General features: G+C 41.5%; 1 protein-coding gene across 3 annotated transcripts in view; it reads right to left on the bottom strand.

Annotated features, from left to right (window-relative positions):
- Nucleotides 1-20015, bottom strand: part of MCOLN2 (mucolipin TRP cation channel 2) — a 56881-nt gene that overhangs the window by 31613 nt on the left and 5253 nt on the right. For 2 of the 3 annotated variants that reach the window (XM_042997706.1, XM_015536218.2), the window contains exons 2-3: nucleotides 6424-6583; nucleotides 562-735 (exon numbers count right to left, since the gene is read on the bottom strand). In XM_042997706.1, the coding sequence (XP_042853640.1) occupies nucleotides 562-735; nucleotides 6424-6583 (334 nt within the window). Of the gene's footprint in view, nucleotides 1-561; nucleotides 736-6423; nucleotides 6584-17496; nucleotides 17798-20015 lie in introns of those variants that run through there. The other variant, XM_042997707.1, reaches the window with a different exon arrangement.

The following is a 20015-nucleotide window of genomic DNA, read 5'->3' on the forward strand; positions in this document are numbered from 1 at the left end:
CTAAGCCCCCAAATATTTATTGAAGGAGAAAAAGAAAAAATAAGATTAACGATCTCTCTCCCCTAAATGCTTTCTTCAAGGTCCATCAATCTGGTTTCTCAATACCTGCTTAGATACAACTATATCATATCCTACTCTATATTCATAAGATTCAGCTAGGCTTACTAATGGTAAAACATCAAAACCGAGATCCTAGAATCTTAGATTTGGTATCTCATTCATCAAATCTTCTGAGATTATAAATCTACTCTTGGCTATTTGAACTGGAGTAATCTCCCAAAAGTAGTGGGAATAAAGGGACAAATAAAAAACATAAACCTTTAAGAAAAATGTCACGCAGGCAAAAGGTATTGTGTGGAAATGTAGCCAGAGAAATAGCAATGAACATTTTTTGGCAGACTGCAAAATTTAAATTAGAATAATTTAATGTGTGTGTGTGTGTGTGTGTGTGTGTGTGTGTGTGTGTGTGTGTATATATATATATTTTTTTTTTTGCTAAAACAACAAGGTCAAGTGTCAATATATTCTTAAAGCATAAGTCATTCCCAACAAAACTCTTACCTGACTGAGAGCAAAAAAGATGCTTTCGTAGGCCTCCTCTTGGGTATACACACTGCAACTATAGTCATCTTCATCTGTGCCAGAATATCCTTTCAGAAACAAGTGCTTAAAAGCAACAGTGTTCTCTTCTTTGAAAGCAACCACGAGCTGGTTACTTAGACCAAAACGAACAAGCTAGAAAAGGAAATCAAATAGGAAGATGTAATTTTTACCATTTACCAGGGCAGGCAAATGCATTCTTATTATCATCACACACACACACACACCCCCCCCCCCAAACATCAGCAAGAAAAATCTCACTGCTTTGGTGTTTACTAACCACGTTAGTGTCAAAATACAAGTCCCAAAGAAGAACAACCTCGTCAAGCTAGATCAGCAATTCAAAATAGTGTAAAATTAGAGGAAATGACCACTGGGATTGTTTTACCTCCCGGAGGTCAAACCCATTCACTGTCACCAAGCACCCACCTTCTGGGGATAAAACTCCCACTTATTCTCCCTTATGCTGTATCCCAGCCTGAGCGTGGGCACCAAGGGCTCTCTCTCTTTATCAGGAGGGAATGTGTTCTCCCTGCCTTTCTTGGAGTCCAATAAGTGGGGACAATTAGCAGGCAGTAAATGTTTACCAAAAAAACCCAGGAAATTACACACTCGGCTACACACATCAACAACCTCTCCTTCCCTCTCTCTCATGCACACATGCACGTGCACACACGTGCAATGGCAGAAGACAAGTCAAACCTTCATAAGTCCTGTCCCCCACATCCTTCCCCATCTACTCACTTCATCTTCTCATCTGCTTTGAAGACAATACAAGTCCAAAAATTTTGCCCCAAGTCTTCATCCCACCAAATACCCAAAATGACTTGGGACTTGGTTTCTTCACCAAGTCGTCTAGATGACTGTGGCCCTTCTGTTATTTGCTGTCACCCCATGTTTGGATATGACAGACTGCGTGGCTCTGAACAAGACATCAACTCATGAATCTTTCAGGTGAAACAAACGTTAATCTGCATCTGCCAACGCACACGTTGTTTTTTAGTGATTTTAATTTTTTAGCTTTTAAATTTTGCCTGACTTTTTGGAAAGGCTGAATAATTAAAAGTAACAGCTACCATTTTTCAGCAATTATTATAGTCCAGGCACTTTACTAACTGCATTACAAGCACTATCTCAGTTGCTAACACAAGATAAGGTGGTCATCCTCACTTTACAAATGTGGAAACTGAGACTTAGCCACATTAAATTGCCCTAAGGCACCTAACTAGAATGAAAGCCAGGTCTAACTCCAAAGTCACTTGACTATACTATGCAATTTCCCTCCATCGAAGAATTTGTCTTTGGGACTCTTCTTATGGAAAAGAATTTAGGTGCTAGCTTCCCCAGAATTGCAACTACTGTTTGAGAATGTACTTAGATGACACTCATTAGCATCTGAGCCTCACCAGGTCACATTCCTCAAATACTAAGTCAAAGGATTGAGCAATTGTTAAAGCCCAGCCAGTCTAAGGAAAATATCAGAAAAGAAGCCCCACCTCATCCAACCTGTGCTGGCAATCAGGCAATGGAAAACTAAAGGCTTTTCTGAGCACATAACATCTGTCAGTGGTGCCCGTAGGAGATGCCGGAAAAGGTCAGGTTGCTTTTTGAAAGCCGAAAGTAAACCAGGGAACCCATACCCACATGATTGTTTCAAAGTTTTACTAACAACTGATACACAAATGAAAAAAAACAAAAAAACAAAACTGGTATACACACACATGAATTAAGTTCTTCAATCAAAGTCTGCCGTGTGCTTACTCTGTGCTGAGCTGGGATACAATGTGAGCAAGATCGAGTTGCATAGTGTTGAATAACAGAACAGGTCTTACTATTGAGTGCCAGGGACTGTGCCTAAAAGTTACTTTTTTTTTTTTTTTTTTTTTTTACTTAACTATCCAACACCCTATGAGGAGGATATTACACTGGGCTCCACAAGGACAGGATTTTTTTTTTCTTTTCTTTTCTTCACCTCTACTCAGGAACTGGAATAGTACCCATCACAATGTCAGAGTCAAATACTGAATCCGTTGATAAATATAATCCCATTTTGCACACATGAAGTCTGAAGTCAAGGAATTTATCCAGGTTGGAACAGCTAGAAGGTATCAGAATGAGGATACAAATACATCTATTAGGTTTCCACGTTCATCCTGTTGACCACCTGGCCACCCTTCTTCTCAAACGGAGATACTGCCAACTTCACTCTAGAAGCAGCGATATTCAACCCAATCCTCCCACACTCAGACTGAAGCTTAAACATGCATGTGCACACTCATGGCGCGCGCACACACACACACACACACACACACACACACACACACACTGTGTGGGGAATGGATAACTTAACCAAGAATGTGGCATACTATTTGCTGCCTTTTTAAGCTACCACCTTATTTAAACTCAAAGCTCATCAACTCAACTTTGGGAATGAGAGAACAGAACCACTCCCATCTGGCATCAGGAACAAGAAATCTCCTCCATTCTATTATTCAGAGAACAAGCTAAGATCCACCTATGTGGCCCAGCATCAGATTAAGGTTGGGATTTTCAAAGCATCTGTTAGTAGAGAAGAGAAACCCTAGGGAGGAGATCATAAGTCCCAGTCCTGCTATGGCAGAACCCTACACTCCCTATGGGGCAAGAGTAAGGAGATGACGCAATTGGTCAAATAGTTGACAGAAAAATAGTTGACAGAAAAATAGCCCCATCAACTAGCCCTTAAGATTTGCTGAAACTATGATATAAGTCAGAAAAATTCTTACACATTAAGTGCAGCCTGGCAAAATTATGAATTTAAGACCTGATTGTGAAATGAGTGTAGGAGAAAATATTCTGTACCAGGTAAAAAAAAAAAAAAAAAAAAAAAGATATTGCTCTAATAATGTACAAAGAATATGGGAGGGAAAGCATAGAACGAGCAAAAGAATGTGAACATCTCTCTGAAGGTTATAAATTACTGCAGAACGCAGAATAGGAATGTCTTTAAAAAAAAAGTTTCCTTCTCATCAACCCTGATAAAATGCCACCCATCTCATTAGACTTGAGGATGGAGTATTAAGAGACAGAAAAAGAGGAGGAAGGACAAGTGGGATTTGAAGGAAAGAAAGGTATTTGAGAAATCTGCTCCAATTAGATATCACCCAGGTAGCAAAACTTATTAGAATGATCCTCCAGCGGAGCAAGAGTTGAATCCCTCTCAACTTTGTCAGGGGAGACAGGGTACACTCACAGAATAAGTAAACCATCAATTCCCAGAAACAGTCTCCTAAAAGTGAAAGCAGTGAGATAGACAGCAAGGGGGACTAGTGTGCCAAGGAAAGCCACGTGTTGAGTGGTCAGGCAAGACTGGTGGGGGACTTCCAATGGCACCTGCAAGATGATGGAGAAAAGTCCACTCTGGATTTGGTGGAGCAAACAGGGCGGGGATGAGAATCCCTGGGTGCATCCACCTGGCTGGGATCTGGGCAGGAAACAACAGATGAAAGCCCATTGGAAGGGCAAGTTGAAGGAGACTGTGGAAATCTAAATTTCAAGCTACACAGTCAAGATTTTCTTCTGCAGGAAATGGGTACCATAAAAGTTTCTGAGCAGGAGAGTGACCCAATGAAGGCATTCTAAGAAGAATTCATTTGATATTAGCATTTAACAGACTGGTATGTATGTAGATAATAAAGGGAGGTATAAGACAAAGTCTGGAAGCAGCCTGGTTAACTTGCCTGTATTCCTAGACTGCACAATGAGAACAGGACCCAGGTCTGGAATAAAAACAATCTGAGAATAAGAATGCAGACTCCAGAGTCAGACCAAGGGGCTCCAATCCGACTCTACCACTTACCAACGGAATGGTCACAATCAGGTTACTTCCTCTCTTTGGCCCCATTTCCTCATCCACAAGAATCGGGCAGTAACTGACCCCACCTCACAGGGTTGCGGTGAGGATGAAATGAGTTAACACACATAAAGCACTTGTGTCTGGCACATGGTGAAGGCTACACCACATGTTACATCTCAGCAGCAGTAACGTATTGACAGCTGTATTCCCAACAGAATACACAGCACAGGTTGTGCTTCAAACATACTTTAAATGAACAAGAGAAGAGTCTGTGCCAGAGACAGAAGATAGTGAGTGTGGCAAAACATAAGTTGACACGGTTTTGAAGGAAGAATCCGGGGGATTTAATAGATACCAGGACGAAGAAGGTAAGTCAAAGATGGTGATATTCTGTGCCTGGATAAGCTAGAGTTCTAGTAACATTAATAGACCAAGAAGCTGAATGGAAAGCTGGTTTGGCCAGAGAAGAAAGTGGGAAACAATTAAAATTAACCAAATGAAACAGGGGACATTATCTCTCCTCCTTCCATGTAATACTAATAATGCACCCACTTTATAGGATGCCAAAAGTAAGACTTCAAGACCAAGAATTAAAATGAAAAATAATTTTAAATGGAGAAAGTCAAGCATACATATTTAACAGTGGCCCTGTATCTCAATTTTGTTGGTTTTTTTTAAGCTTGTTTTAAAGCAACTTGGTTACCCTAAAACTTGATGCACTGAAAGTATGTTATACAGTGGAATACCCTCTTTATGATCACAGAATAAAGATGCAACTTCAGTTACAGCAGGAACTTCCTCTCATCTCTAAGACTATATGAAGGTATTTTTAGCAAGGTATTTATTTTTGTGTTCCAGAAATAACATCTTTTTAAAAAATATTGTTTAATTTTTAATTTCTATTTATTAGAGCAAGTAGGGAGAGGGACAGCGGGAGACAGAGAATCTCAAGCAAGCTCCATGCTCAGCATGGATCCCACAACCCTGGGGTCATGACCTGAGCGGAAATCAAGAGTCGGACACTCAGTCGACTGAGCCACCCAGGTGCCTCCAGAAATAACATCTTTATAAACATCTTTGCATGGATAACAGAATGATTATTTCATTCTGGAACCAAATACCCCAAATCAGTAGAGTTTCTAAAAGGGTATGCATTTTAAATGTACTTACCTAGAGAGGCACCCCCCTCAAAAAAAAAAAAAAAAAAAAAACTGGTTCCAAACCACAGTCTCAAAAACTAGATGACAACTTTGATGGCTGTAGTGATGCTGGTGATTAAGTCTCAAGGATATAAGGGCACCTGGGTGGCTCAGTTGGTTAAGCGTCTGCCTCTTGATTTCAGCTCAGGTCATGATCTCACGGTTCGTGAATTTGAGCCCTGCATCAGGCTCTGTGCTGACGGTCCAGAACCTGCTTGGGCTTCTCTCTCTCTTTCTCAAAAATAAATAACTTAAAAAAATATGAAACTCAACAGAAGATCCCAGTGTGTAGCCTTTGTGTGGTCCTGCTAGATGGGGTGGAGGTGGGTAAGCATTTACTTAAAGCACTTAGCTACTGATGGAAGGGAGACAGTGTTCTGATAAATCCCAACACAGAACAGTTAAAAATGCGGATTTCAAAAGTGTATTTGAATGAAGATGAGAAATTCAAAGGACACCATCACCTGGGATTGAGCAGATTTTGCCAGTCTACGTGCTTCACTCGGATACAGAACTCCACCCCCACCCCCACAGACATACAGGTCTACTATTCTATACAGATCTATGATTTATCTGTATTTACCTCATAATCCCTTACTAAAACAAGGTCCTCATCAAAACTGAACTTCAACCTACCCTCTGCCCTCCAGAGTCAACATAATTTTACAGTTTTATGAACTTGAGTGTGGACTTTTCAGAACAAAAGTTAAGGGCGGAACACCTGAAAACTGTTTCACCTTGTGGTAAGGGAAAAAAAAAATCCGTGAACAAACTGATAATGTGAGTTACCTGCGTGGTGACCATGGCTATCTTCAAAATCTGCAGCCCCAGCTTCCACGGGATCTGGTGTCGGGCTCGGTATTTTTCACAAGGGTTCATGAAATAAAACTTCAGGTCTTCCCGCAGACATTCCTCTTTCACCTCAGAATCAAGATGAGCCATTGCATTTCTGCCACACAAGACCAATTTTTAAATTAGCAGAACATCTTGTTCATCAGAGAGTTTCTGAATAATGCTTTCCATTTGTGTTCTTTACCCATTCTTACAAGCAAAATTCTCTCTCCAAACAGTAACCTCCTTTTCTCTTTAGAAATCTGAAAATTATTCAGGACCCTCTATCACCTGCCTTTCCACATAGTTTTTCATCTTGTTCAAAATAGCCACTCTCAAAAAATTTGTAAGAACAGGATTTTATTTGCAAGACTCATCAATTCCTACCTCTCAACATATAGCATTCACCTGTCACTGGAATACTAACAAAAACTAGATAGGATAGTTTCATGATACTCCAGGTATGAAACCACAGAAATTTAGCAAAGACTAATGGAATTATATTGCCATGAAAATAGAGAATCTTTGTTCTATAATGCTGTACTCAATGAGTATGCCCCTTCTTTAGATTATACAGCAGTGATTACAAGATTCAAAATGTAGATACCTTTAAAAAGTTAAAATAGTATCTGTTTATGCCTAGTCAATTATTTGTGTCACCTTACATTAGTAAAGTTTTCTTTTACTAACTATTTTGAGGACAGTGGACTCAGAAATGGGCATGTGACTCAAGCTAGGCCAAAAAGAACCAATGAGTTATGGTCACAAGACTGTGATTATATCTGATGGGAGAAATGCCATCCTTCCAACTAAGTTGTTGTCGAATTGGGGCGTGCAAAACAATCCACTGGCAGTATAGAAAGTATTAGTACTTCTATTTTATTCTTTCCTTTTTTAAATGTGTTTTATACTTTAATCTTTTATTCTACATAAACTCTACACCCAACATGCAGCTCAAACTCACTACCCTGAGATCAAGAGTCGTATGCTCTACTGAGCCAGCCAGGTGCCCCTATTTTATTCTTTACCTTAAAAAAAAAAAAAACTGAACTCTACTAATAATTAATACAACATGGAATAACAGTGGTATATAATGCATATAATTTATAAATAATGTGCTTAACTTTTACCATTGGATACATAATCAACAAAGTTTGCAGATCATAGACTTAAAGCAAAGGCTGTGAGTCTGGAGTCTGTGAAAGCCACCTTGCCATCATAAGAGAGCAAGTCAGAGAGTGAAGCTAACACAGAACAGACAAAAGATAGACACTAAGCTTAATGGCAATACTTGAGTTCCTTGATCCAGCTGTACCTGAAGCCATTCATCTCAAGACTTTCAATTTGAGCTAATAAATACTCTTTGAGGCTTAAGCTAGTTTAAGTTAGACTTCTGTTTCTCACAACAGGAAGTGTCTTGATGGTAAATTTAATGAATAAATTTTACTAAGTTCAGCCAATCACTCAAGGTACTCATCTCTAGGGAAGTTTCTATAATTGGGGGTCATTTGCGGGCATCTTTTCACCTGAAATATCTGAATGACCTATTTTTATACTGACTTCAGATCTACATTATCCACCCCAATTAAGAAGTTTTAAAGAAGACTAAAAAGGAAAGACTATTTTAAGGCTTATATTAAGACTATTTGAGGCTTATACTCAGTTAATAATTTTCTATTTTTAAATTGATTTTTAGACCTTCTATTTCCAGAAATAGTAGGCTAGGTTATTCATAATTCACCTGCTGGGCAGAAGGAAGGGAAAAAAAGGAAGGAAGGAAGGAAGGAAGGAAGGAAGGAAGGAAGGAAGGAAGGAAAAGAAGGAGGAAGAATGTAAGAAAGGGGAAAGGAAAAAGAAAGGAAGGGGAGGAAGAGGGACGTTAGAAAGAAAGGGAAAGAAAAAGAAAGAAGAGAGAGAAGTCAGAAGTCAGAAGTCAGATGCAGTCAAAATGCATATTTCTTTTGGGGAGTGCGGGAAGTTAGAGGAAGTACCTGTAAAAGACTAAAGAATTAGAAGTAGAACAATAAGTCCTAGAGATCTAACACATGATATAGTGAATATAAACAGTAATGCTGTATTATAAACATCAAACTAGCTAACAGACTAGATCTTCAAATTATCCCCACCACAAAAAAGAAATGATAGGGGCGCCTGGCTGGCTCAGTCAGTTAACTGTCCGACTTCGGCTCAGGTCATGATCTCGCAGTTTGTGAGTTCAAGCCCCGCGTTGGGCTCTGTGCTGACAGCTCAGAGCCTGGAGCCTGCTTCGGATTCTGTGTCTCCTTCTCTCTCTGCCCCTCCCGCACTTGTGCTCTCTGTCTCTCAAAATAAAGAAATGTAAAAAAAAAAATTTTTTTTTTAAAAGAAATGATAATTCTGTGAGGGACAGAGGAGCTAACTATTGCTATGGTGGCCATTATATTACAATATATACATGCAACAAATCAACATGTTGAACACCTGAAATTTGTACAATGATATATGTCAAATATATTTAAATAAAAAAAAACTTGTAATAAAGTTTCTAAACCTATAAACTTGTAAAAATGGTTCTCAGAACACTTAAAAATTTTTAAAAGCAAGGAACGCCTGGTCTAGTCTTGGGGAGAACCTGGAGAAGTGCGGGCACATGTACTGAGGCTTTAGTCTGCAGCCCTGGGAAAGGGGAGTGAAGGAGCCAGGGTTCAAGGCCCAAAATCCATCCAAGACCTGCTAGGAGATCCTCCTCAGATGTAGACAGGGGTCCCAAAGTGCTAGCACCTTATCAGAAAAATAACTAGCATTAAAACTGCCTGTCCCCAAGCTTAGAGCACTACAGAAAAGGCCAAAGTAGTTTCAAATAAAAGAAAAGGAAATTTAAGAAACGGGCCCATCCTGAGAAATGATGTCCACAACACAGCCCTTTGCGCCTCACACCTGGATGAGCCAGAGAACATCAAACCAAGCTTGCTTGGTTTCAGACTGAAACTGCCCTCCGTCTCCCAGCAAACTCACACAGACTTCTCTGGAGGTTCATCCTAGGACTTGGGCACTCTAACAAATAACTTGGAAAACACATTCATCAGCTGGGAGTAAGACATAACCAAGCACATGAGGAAACCAAGCAATATGGAACAGCCTACTTAGAAACAGGAGCAGAGGGGCCCCTGGGTGGCTCAGTCACTTGGGCATCCGACTTTGGCTCAGGTCATAATCTCAGGGTCCATGAGTCTGAGCTCCACGTCAGGCTCTGCACTGACAGCTCAGAGCCTGGAGCCTGCTTCGGATTCTGCGTCTCCCTCTCCCTCTCCCCTGCTCGTGCTCATTCTGACTCTGTGTCTCAAAAATAAATAAAAATGTTTAAAAAAGAAAGAAAGAAAGAAAAAGAAACAGGGAGCTGAAACAGAGCCAAGTATATCAGAATCAGACACGGGTTAGAAGACTCATGCTCAGCATATTGAAAGACAAGAATAGGTACAAATACCTCTAAGACCAACTTGGGGAAAACAAAAAATACTTTCAGAAATGAAGAATCAATGACCACATGGGTCTCATCTCAAAAGAATGAGGAGACCTTTAAAATGTGTTTGCCTGCATCCATTCTAGTTACTTCGGGACTCGATCTGACCACCTTACCATGCACTGTGCTGGGAGAGCTGGTTACTCGGGACTCAAAGCTGGAAAGGTTCCCCGAACTGCTGATGTTCAGTGTCCAGTAAGAGAGAAAGACTTATGAACACCTATTCCCAGGTTATCCCATAGCTCAGTGAGTGTTGCACCATAGTGTGAAAGCACTGTGGAAATGGGCTAACTCTGGAAGAGGGGGACACAGAGCCAGAGGGAAATCCAACATAACACACAGAGGGGTAAGTGCCACAGGGATGCCTGACAAAGAGCACTGAGGGAGGCATTTCCAAGAAGAAAGTGGTATCCTGACAGCTCATCCTCCACCACGAACCTTCAGACCCCTGGAACACACCAGAAGAAGTTTTCGTGGGCCTGTCCGAGCAGGGCTGAATTTAGAGTTAACCACCATTGCTTTAGCAGAACCATATTGCTAACGTATTCATCCTGATGATTCACAGTAATTTTTTTTTCATTTAATTAAACGAAAAGGGGCATCTGAAAAGTTGTGATAAACCCTCAGGAGAAGGCATGGAAACTCCTCTCCCACATACACCCCTGGCCTCTAGTGTGAGAAACACCATGCTGATGAAAGAAGACGTGGTCTTCTTGAAAACAGTGGTGTGAAACACAGGGCATTAGGTCAAATACTCGCTGAACGCCTTGTGGGCCCAGCTCTGCCAGAGACATTTTCCTGCCTTCCAAGAGCTCAGTTCCATGGAAGGGAAAGAGATGAACACATAAAAGTACCATAAAATGTGTTCCCTGCTGTAAGTGAAATCTCCATTGAGCACCCCGGGAACAGAGAGACCACAGTACCCCAATTGCTTCAAGTGGCTTCAAACAAATCTTTCAGCTGGTGGTTTCTTTGACTACATGGCCATTAAATGTTCAAAAAATGGTAACTGACTTTAACATTATCCTAAGAAACCTTATTAAGAAAATAAGTCACAGGCAAAAAAAAAAAAAAAAAGAGAGAGAGAGAGAGAGAGAGAGAGATAACAAACATCAGAATCACTTATTGTGTTAAATTATTGACATTACTCCACCCATCCAGAAGTTTTTTACTTACAGAGCAGTTGTAAGACTTCTAGCAATGTGAAGGATAAAGAGAAAAATGAAAACGCTAGCATGAAGAACTTCCCCCTCAGGCATACAGAGCCATCTGGTGAAATAAAGAGTAGTACTAGCCAAATGTAATCAACAGAGGATAGAAAGATAGAAATACAGAAAAAAAAATTAATGTGAATAATAAAGTTACAGGATGAGATGGCTGTTTTTAGTAAGTCCAACTTGGGGCTCCTGGGTGGCTTAGTCAGTTCAATGTCTGACTCTTGATTTTGGCTCAGGTCATAGTCTCACAGTTCGTGAGATCAAGCCCCGGATCCAGTTCTGTGCTGGCGGCACGGAGCCTGCTTGGGATTCTTTCTCTCTCTCTCTCTCTCTCTCTCTCTCTCTCTCTCTCTCTCTCTCTCTGTCCCTCCCCAGCTCGCATGGTCTGTTTCTCTTTCTCTCTCAAAATAAATAAATAAACTTAAAAAAAAATAAGTCCAACTTAGGTTTAGAAACAACATCTGAAGTTTGGAAGAAAAGGTGATGATATTTTGGCTTAGAAATTCTAGAATCTCAAGAATAATGTAAATGTACAAGCTTTCTAAACTTTACTTTTCTGAGAGCTTTTTCTTGCACCCCTCTTCCCAATTTGTAGATCTGCCCTAGTTCCCTGTTCAGTGAAGGGTATTAAATACACACTCAGATACAACTGGACATCCTATAACAGAAATATAATGGTGTCAAACAAACAACCAATGCAAAGTGAAAAAGAAGGAAAACTAAAAACACAAAAGAGGCAAGACAATATCACAAGACCAAAACATCCCTGCATTTGCCACTTAATCATGCAACACTCTCCTGTGCTCAGGCTGGGTGCTTGGTACAGGAAGCCTGAAGCTGCGATCACAACTGTCCAAGCAAGAGTTAAGTCAGCAGGAAAAACACTGCAAGCTCTATCACAAATGATGAAAATCTGCAACAGGTTGAGAAAAGGACAGAGAGTGGGACTCATAACTCATAACGCAATTCAGGGGACGAGAAATTGCACCATGAAATCAGTCAAGGAAGAGAAATCAGTGAAGATCGCACTCTGACCCACCAACTGTGGGTTTGTGAAAGTGAAATTGCATGAAATAAATAAGAGTAACCATGACTCATGAATTATTTATGTTTCACTAAACTATAGGAAATGCACGATCTGGATTATTTAAGCTTAATAAGTGGCACTATTAGAGACCAAAATAGCAGAGGAAAAAAGCACCATATTGGTGAGCATAAAGACAAAATCTAGAATAGAATGGAAATTCACCCACATGATGGGCTAGAATGGAAAACTAAAGAGAACTTAGGAGAGAAAGAAGCCTGAGTCTTAGTGCTACGGGTGAGAAGTCAGAGAAGAAGCACATCAAAGCTCCCATCTGTTATTAAGAAAACCTACTCTTCCCTCAGATGCTCAAGACTGTATGATGTCCCCTAATTTTAAGGCTATCATGTGTCCGAGGGCAATTCCAGCTTTAACAAATCAATGACTAAGTAAGTCTATGGAAGCTTGAAGTTTTTTTAAAAAGCAAAATAAAACAAGGTACCAGCAATTCTTAACCTCGCTGGGGTCATAACCCCATGTGAGAACCTGTGAAGGCTCTTGGCCTTTGCCTCAGAAAAATACACAAAGTTCAGTGATGGTACCTTGTTCCCATTACCACGATCGGCTCAGCAAATAAGCTAACCAGCCCAGGCTGCTAGTTTTTCAGTTTGCATGACCCTTACCCTACTCAAAAAGAGGTATGAAAGATTGTTTTCTATTACAGTGGCCTCCAAAGAGGGGTGCGTGCACACAAGGGACTATTCACTGGTATGTGAGAAGAAAGGGTTAGGGCTACTAACTGTATTAACCTAGCAAAGAGAGAAGATTTACAATTTTACACATTTTATTTTTGAGACAGAGAAAGAGAGAGAGAACAAGTCAGGGAGGGGCAGAGAGAGAGAAAGGGGATCAGAGGATCCAAAGCGGGCTCTGTACTGACAGCACAGAGCCCTATATGGGGCTCGAACTCACAAACTGTGAGATCATAACCTGAGCCAAAGTCAGACGCTTAACCGACTGAACCACCCAGGCACCCCTAAATTTATGAGTTTTATCATATGGATTATTATGTATCATACCCAAGCTGCCCTCACTTGGCCAGAATGCCAGATGCCTGTGATTCATGTAGGTATGCAAGGCAACCCGGGGGGGGAAGAAAGCAAGATCCCAAAGTAGGGGGTTGATGTTGGTGGCCTCACTGGTTTTCAGCATATTCCTACCACTTAAGGTTTAGGTGAGCCCATTTAAGCATTTTTGGAGTATATTATCCAGTTTAGTCAACCCTCACAAGGTGGGCAAGAGACATAAAGATTCTTACAAAAAAATGAGACTCACTGGAACCAATGAGGGCCTACATTAGCATCAAGAAAATGAAGACACAAATACTCTCCTAATATAAACTTTGTTTTCCATGAGTTCAAAAAAGATGAAAGGGGTGCCTAGGTGGCTTAGTCAGTTAAGCGTCCGACTTCAGCTCAGGTCATGATCTCAGGGATCTCACGGTTCACGAGCCCCGCGTCAGGCTCTGTGCTGACAGCCCAGAGCTGAGAGTCTGCTTTGGATTCTGTGTCTCCCTCTCTCTCTGCCCTTCCCCCATTTGCACGCTCTCTCAAAAATAAATAAACATTAAAAAATTTTTTCAAAAACAAATATGATCTGAAAAGAAGTTGGAAAAAAGAAACAGATTTATCAAGAAAACTATTCAAAATATTGACCAAAGCTACTATTGTTAAATGTATGTGTTATACCCCAAGTTATTAGGTAACGACACTATGAAGTCATAATGATGTAAAGTCACTGCATTTAGCAATTTATTTTAATATCCTACCTCACCCTTTAAAATGTTCGTTTTGGGGCGCCTGGGTGGCGCAGTCGGTTGGGCGTCCGACTTCAGCCAGGTCACGATCTCGCGGTCCGTGAGTTCGAGCCCCGCGTCAGGCTCTGGGCTGATGGCTCGGAGCCTGGAGCCTGTTTCCGATTCTGTGTCTCCCTCTCTTTCTGCCCCTCCCCCGTTCATGCTCTGTCTCTCTCTGTCCCAAAAATAAATAAAAAACGTTGAAAAAAAAATTTACAAAAATAAAAAATAAAAAATAAAATGTTCGTTTTACCTGTTTTATAGAATATAAAACAATATACAAACATACATTCAGAGAGGGGGGATGTTCTTTTAACTGATGGGGGAAGTTGTCAAAAATATTTGGGGGGTGCCTGGGTGGCTCCATGGGTTAAGCGTCCGACTTCGGCTCAGGTCATGATCTTACAGTTCGTGAGTTCGAGCCCCGCGTCTGGCTCTGTGCTGACAGCTCAGAGCCTGGAGCCTATTTCAGATTCTGTGTCTCCCTCTCTCTCTGCCCCTCCCCTGCTCATGCTCTCTGTCTCAAAAATAAATAAACATTAAAAAAAAATATTTGGGACTACTTCTCCAGTGTTTCAGAGCTCCAACCACACCACCACCATAGATGTGGATGTTCTTGTGTTACCACTGCTGATATTACAAACTCCTTAGCTTGGGAGAAATTGGTGTTTGTTCCCCAAGATCCTGACAGACATCCCTGTTGAGGTATCTTGTTTTGATGCAGTGGCACTAGAACAGAATGGTTTTCCTAATTCACAACGATCTCTTACTAGTCACACAGGATGGGACCGCAGAAGCAGGTGAACCACTTCCCAAATTTATCCCTCCTGTACCCTTAGCACAGGGAACAGTAAGTACCACCAGGAACCTACATCTATATAGCTCTGCATTGTCTGGTCCCATCTACCTCCCCAATGTCATCTTTCCCCCGCCAAACTTAATCGTCTACATAATTTTATTTTATTGTTTTAATGTTTATTTATTTTTGAGAAGGAGAGAGTGTGAGCAGGAGAAGGGCAGAGAAAGAGGGAGACCGAATCTGAAGCAGGCTCCAAGCTCTGAGCTGTCAGCACAGAGCCCAACGTGGGGCTCTAGCTCACCAAAGGTGAGATCATGATGCCAAGTTGTTTGTTAGATGCAAAGGTTTGATAGACTCAAGTTAAACATTTTTGCCTGGAATATATCATAGATGACATCGTATACTTCATACGACATCCCATCCAGAGATACAATATCAGATTGATGCACAGGGTGGGCTTTTTAAAGTATAAACTGTATCATGTCAATATTGCCTAAATCCCACTTATGGCTTCCTTTGCATTTATTCTATAATACGAAGTCGGACGCTTAACCGACTGAGCCACCCAGGCACCCCTCATCTACATAATTTTAAAGGAACTATGTAACAAACCCACCCCTGATTTCTGCTCCTTAGAGGCAAATTCTTTTATCTGTTTCTTTTCAGTTATTTACTTTAATATTTCTAAATAATGCTGCCCCACTATTTATTTCTCTTTTAGATATTATCAATCTACATCCTCCCATGGAAAAGATGATTTTAGCTCTTATATCTGCCCCCCACCCACCAGCAAGCATACACCTGTCCCCTCCCTGCTCATCATCTCAATAAAATTTTAATAAAACTTTTGTATACTCAGAATTTATGAAGTGAATATGCAAATGTGTTTCACAGTTGAGCCACTAGTACACTGTGATTTTATATTCCTCCTTGTAAGAAAAAGCTTTTGGAGTTAATTGCCCCTTTTCCCCATTTTCTCAGTTTTCAACAGACCAGCTGGGATTCCATCACCAAGCTCTGGCTGAATCTGCCAGCTGCCTTCAAGACAATCAAACAAGTTGGGCAACTCGTCAAATTCTTTCTTCTCCCAGTTCTTTCTTCTCATCGTTCCTGGAGCCTCATCCTCCTGCTTCAACCTACACTGGTTGCTTCCTAATTCCTATTCAGGGCCATCAACTTGGAAATTCCCCTCACCTCTTTCCCAAATTGGAATCCACATTTCCTGGAATTCCTTTGCTCCCTCATTTTTATGGAGAGTATCCATCAGTCCCATCCTGTGAAAGGAAGCCCGGAAGGTAAATTTTGAGACCTCCCTTAACAGACACTGCTAATTGCCTACCTGGTATCCAGTCTTCCCTTTTTCCTGAGTTTGTTGAGGGTAGGGAATGTATTAAGACCCAAGAATAGACTACTTCAATATTAGAGCTAGAGAAGAACTTAGGGCCACTGTTTGCAAACTCAGCTACACACTGAGTCACCTGGGGCACCTGAAGAACACTGAAGCCCAGCCTCCATCCACAGAGATTCTGGCCTAATTGGCGTGGGTGCGGCCCAGGCACTGGGGCTTTTAAAAAGCTCCCCAGGTTATTCAAATGTGCACCCAGTTTGAAATCCTCTACCTTGCAGGTGATCTGTTCCCATCTCCTTATTTTATGAATGAGGCAATTAAGGTACCCTCAGGTTGCAACCTGCCCCCAAAAGAATCCAATTTACTGACCCCCCCTATCCAGTGTTCCTCCTTTATCCTTGAATTAAATATTTCTTAAGGAGTAATCGCCTGGGTGGCTCAGTCGGTTGAGCATCTGACTTCAGCTCAGGTCATGATCTCATGGTTCATGGGTTCGAGCCCCACATCTGGCTCTGTGCTGGCAGTGAGGAGCCCGCTTCGGATCCTGTCTCCCTCTCTCTCTCTTCCCCTCCCTCCCCACAACAAATAAATGAAACATTTTTAAATAAAGGGAGTAATGGCCTGGAAGATAGTCAGGAATGAAGGGGAAAAAAATGTCATGTTCAAATAAACTAGTATTTCAAATACAACTTCTCTTATTTAGAAATGTGTGACTGGGGCGCCTGGGTGGCTCAGTCCGTTAAAGCGTCCGACTTCGGCTCAGGTCACGATCTCGCGGTCCGTGAGTTCGAGCCCCGCGTCGGGCTCTGGGCTGATGGCCCAGAGCCTGGAGCCTGCTTCCGATTCTGTGTCTCCCTCTCTCTCTGCCCCTCCCCCGTTCATGCTCTCTCTCTGTCTCAAAAATAAATAAATAAATGTTAAAAAAAAATTAAAAAAAAAAAAAAAAGAAATGTGTGATAATTTGGCTGACAACAGAATCCTAGTCCATAAATTCGGGAGACTTCTAAATGGTCATGTTATTAAAATGAGAAGGAAAAAACAAGTAAAGCTATCTGATGGGATGAATCCAACATTTCTTTTCCTCAGGCTCTTCAGACTCTTTAGAGCAAACCCTTAGTTTCCATTTGTTATTCCCCAGTGAACCCTCTCCGGCTGCAGGTGCCAATGGTCACTTCTCAGGCTGCAGCTTAGTGGCTGGGCCACCTTTGATTCCGCTGACCAGTACAACCCCGGGGCAACCTCTTCCCTCTGCTTCTAGGACATCCCACTCCCCTGGTTCTTCTGCCTACCTCACTGGGCATTTCTCAGCCTCCTTTGCTGGCTTCTCTTCCATCAGACTTCGGGTGCCAGAGAGCCTCAGGACACAGTCCAGGGCGTTTCTATCCTCTGTCCTCCTTTCTCGAGACCCAGTCCTGTGGCTTTAAATATTACCCACATGATGTGGACTTTCACATCTGCAACTCCAGCAAATCTCTCTCTTGAACAGACTCCCTTATCCAACCTCTTCCTTGAAACTCCACCCACACATCTAATAGATTTCTCACACCAACCCCCACCCCCTTCTCCACCCATCTGCTCAGCACAGTGATTACACACATTTATCCAGATGTTTCAGCTGTAACCACTCCCCCTATCAGTGATTTTCCACCTCGGCTGCACACTAGAAGCATTTGGGGACAATTATTTATTTATTTAAAAATTTTTAATGTTTGTTTATTACTGAGAGAAAGAGACAGAGCATGAACAGGGGAGGGGCAGAAAAAGAGAGGGAGACAGAATCCGAGGCAGGGTCCAGGCTCCGAGTTGTCAGCACAATGCCTGACACGGGGCTCGAACCCATAAACGGTGAGATCACGACCTGAGCCAAAGTCCAACGCTTAACTGACTGAGCCGCCCAGGCACCCCCATTTGGGGACTTTTAAAAGGTTTCAGCGCCTTGCTTCCAGCCCCTAGATATTCGGATCTAACTGGTGCCCAGTTATGAGCTAAGTATCAAGATTTGTGATAAGCTTTCCAGGTAATTCTAATGTGTAGTAAAGTATAGGAACTTTGCTCCAGAGCCATAATTTGACTTCTCCTTTTCCTCAATCCACACATCCAATTGATCAAGTCTTCCTTCAAAGCATATCATGAGTTGGTCCCACCTCCCTCTATCCACTGCAGCCTTAGAGGTAATGGTTTTTTAAAATTTATTTTTATTTTGTATTTTTATTTAATTTTTGTATTTTAGAGAAAGAGAATGAGGGGAGGGGCAAAGGGAGAAAGAGAATCTGAAGAGGGGAGGGGCAAAGGGAGAAAGAGAATCTCAAGCAGGCTCCATGCTCAGCACAGAGCCGGATGTGGGGCTCCATCCCGTGACTCTGGGATCATGACCTGAGCTGAAATCAAGAGTTCCACGCTCAGCTGACTGAGCCACCCAGGCACCCCTGGGGGGTAACGTTAAAAGCACAAGTTCAGATATCACTGCCCTGCTTAAAACTCCATAGTGGCTTCCCCCTGCTTTCAAACTAAAATCCAACCCTCCCATTATTGCCTAAAAGTCTCCTGCCCCCTCCTTCCCATACCCACTCTCCCCCACATCCTCTTTCCTGGCTCTGAAACAGTCCCTGATCTGGCCATTTGCATCTGCTGTTTCACCTGTCTTACTGCTATGCCCCCAACTCTCTGTACGTCTGGCTCCTTCTCATCCTTCCCTACTGCCTGTCTCAGCACTTAATTTCCTTTATGATTGAGATCACATTCTTTATTGGTCTTCTCTACAAGACAACTTCTTGAAGGCCAGGTCTTGGTCATCGCTACATCCCCCAGCATACGGCAGAGCACCTAACACATAACAGGTGTTTGATGACTAATTTTTAGGAAAAAGAAATGGGTCAATGAATGAGACAACAACCTTGACTATATGAACGTTGTGTTGGCCAGTACCTGTTAAGATGAAATAATAATAATGACAACAGCAACAAACATAATAAAAACAATGTAACAACGATATAGAGTCTAAAACACTGATAGGAAATTTTGAATTAAAATTATACTGAAAAGGCTTGCTCGGCCAAGACACGGGAGAGTGTTTTAGGTAATTTGGTTGCCTGGTTTGCTGAGAGAAACCCTATTTTGTTTCAATTAATATTCCTGAAGTCTTTCCAAAGAATCAACTTTTCAGTGAATTGTTATCATGAAAACTTGGAATCTACTGGGGAGAGAGAAAATGAGAATCCTCCTGGATTCCAAGTGCAAAAGTAAAACTTAGACACATTTAAAAAATAAAATCGGTCGAAGCCTAAGAGAGAATTTTTTAAAACATGATTTGACATACTTTTCTAAGGATGACACAAGCCAATGTCAGAAGCCAATGAAAAAGACTGACAGATCTTCACACAAACATTTAAGATTTTGAAACGTTAAAAGACAGAACAGGGGAAAAGTCTGCAATCTATTGAAACAGCCAGAAGTTTATGACCTATTACCTGTAGACAGCTCCAAGTTATGAGAAGAAAAAAAGACAACCTAGTGTAATAACAGGCCAAGGATCTGAACAGGACAGTGAAAATTGAACAGCAACGAAAATGTACTAACAGCCAGATTGGTGAAAATCTATCTTAAGTTTCATTTACCAAAACTGAGAACAAGCCTGTATTGATGGAAATGTACATTTTTGAAGGGCACTAAGGCTCGGTATCCAGAAGAGTATCTGTGATCTAGGAATCAAACCTCTGTGGATTTGCACAACAAATGCTTAAAACTGAGTGAAGTTCAAAATGTGTTTTCAAAGGGGGTATGAGTTTTTTAGAACAAGTGCCAGTCAAAA

This window comes from Panthera tigris, chromosome C1 (genome assembly GCF_018350195.1).
Source record: "Panthera tigris isolate Pti1 chromosome C1, P.tigris_Pti1_mat1.1, whole genome shotgun sequence".
In the NCBI taxonomy this organism is placed as follows: Eukaryota; Metazoa; Chordata; class Mammalia; order Carnivora; family Felidae; genus Panthera; species Panthera tigris.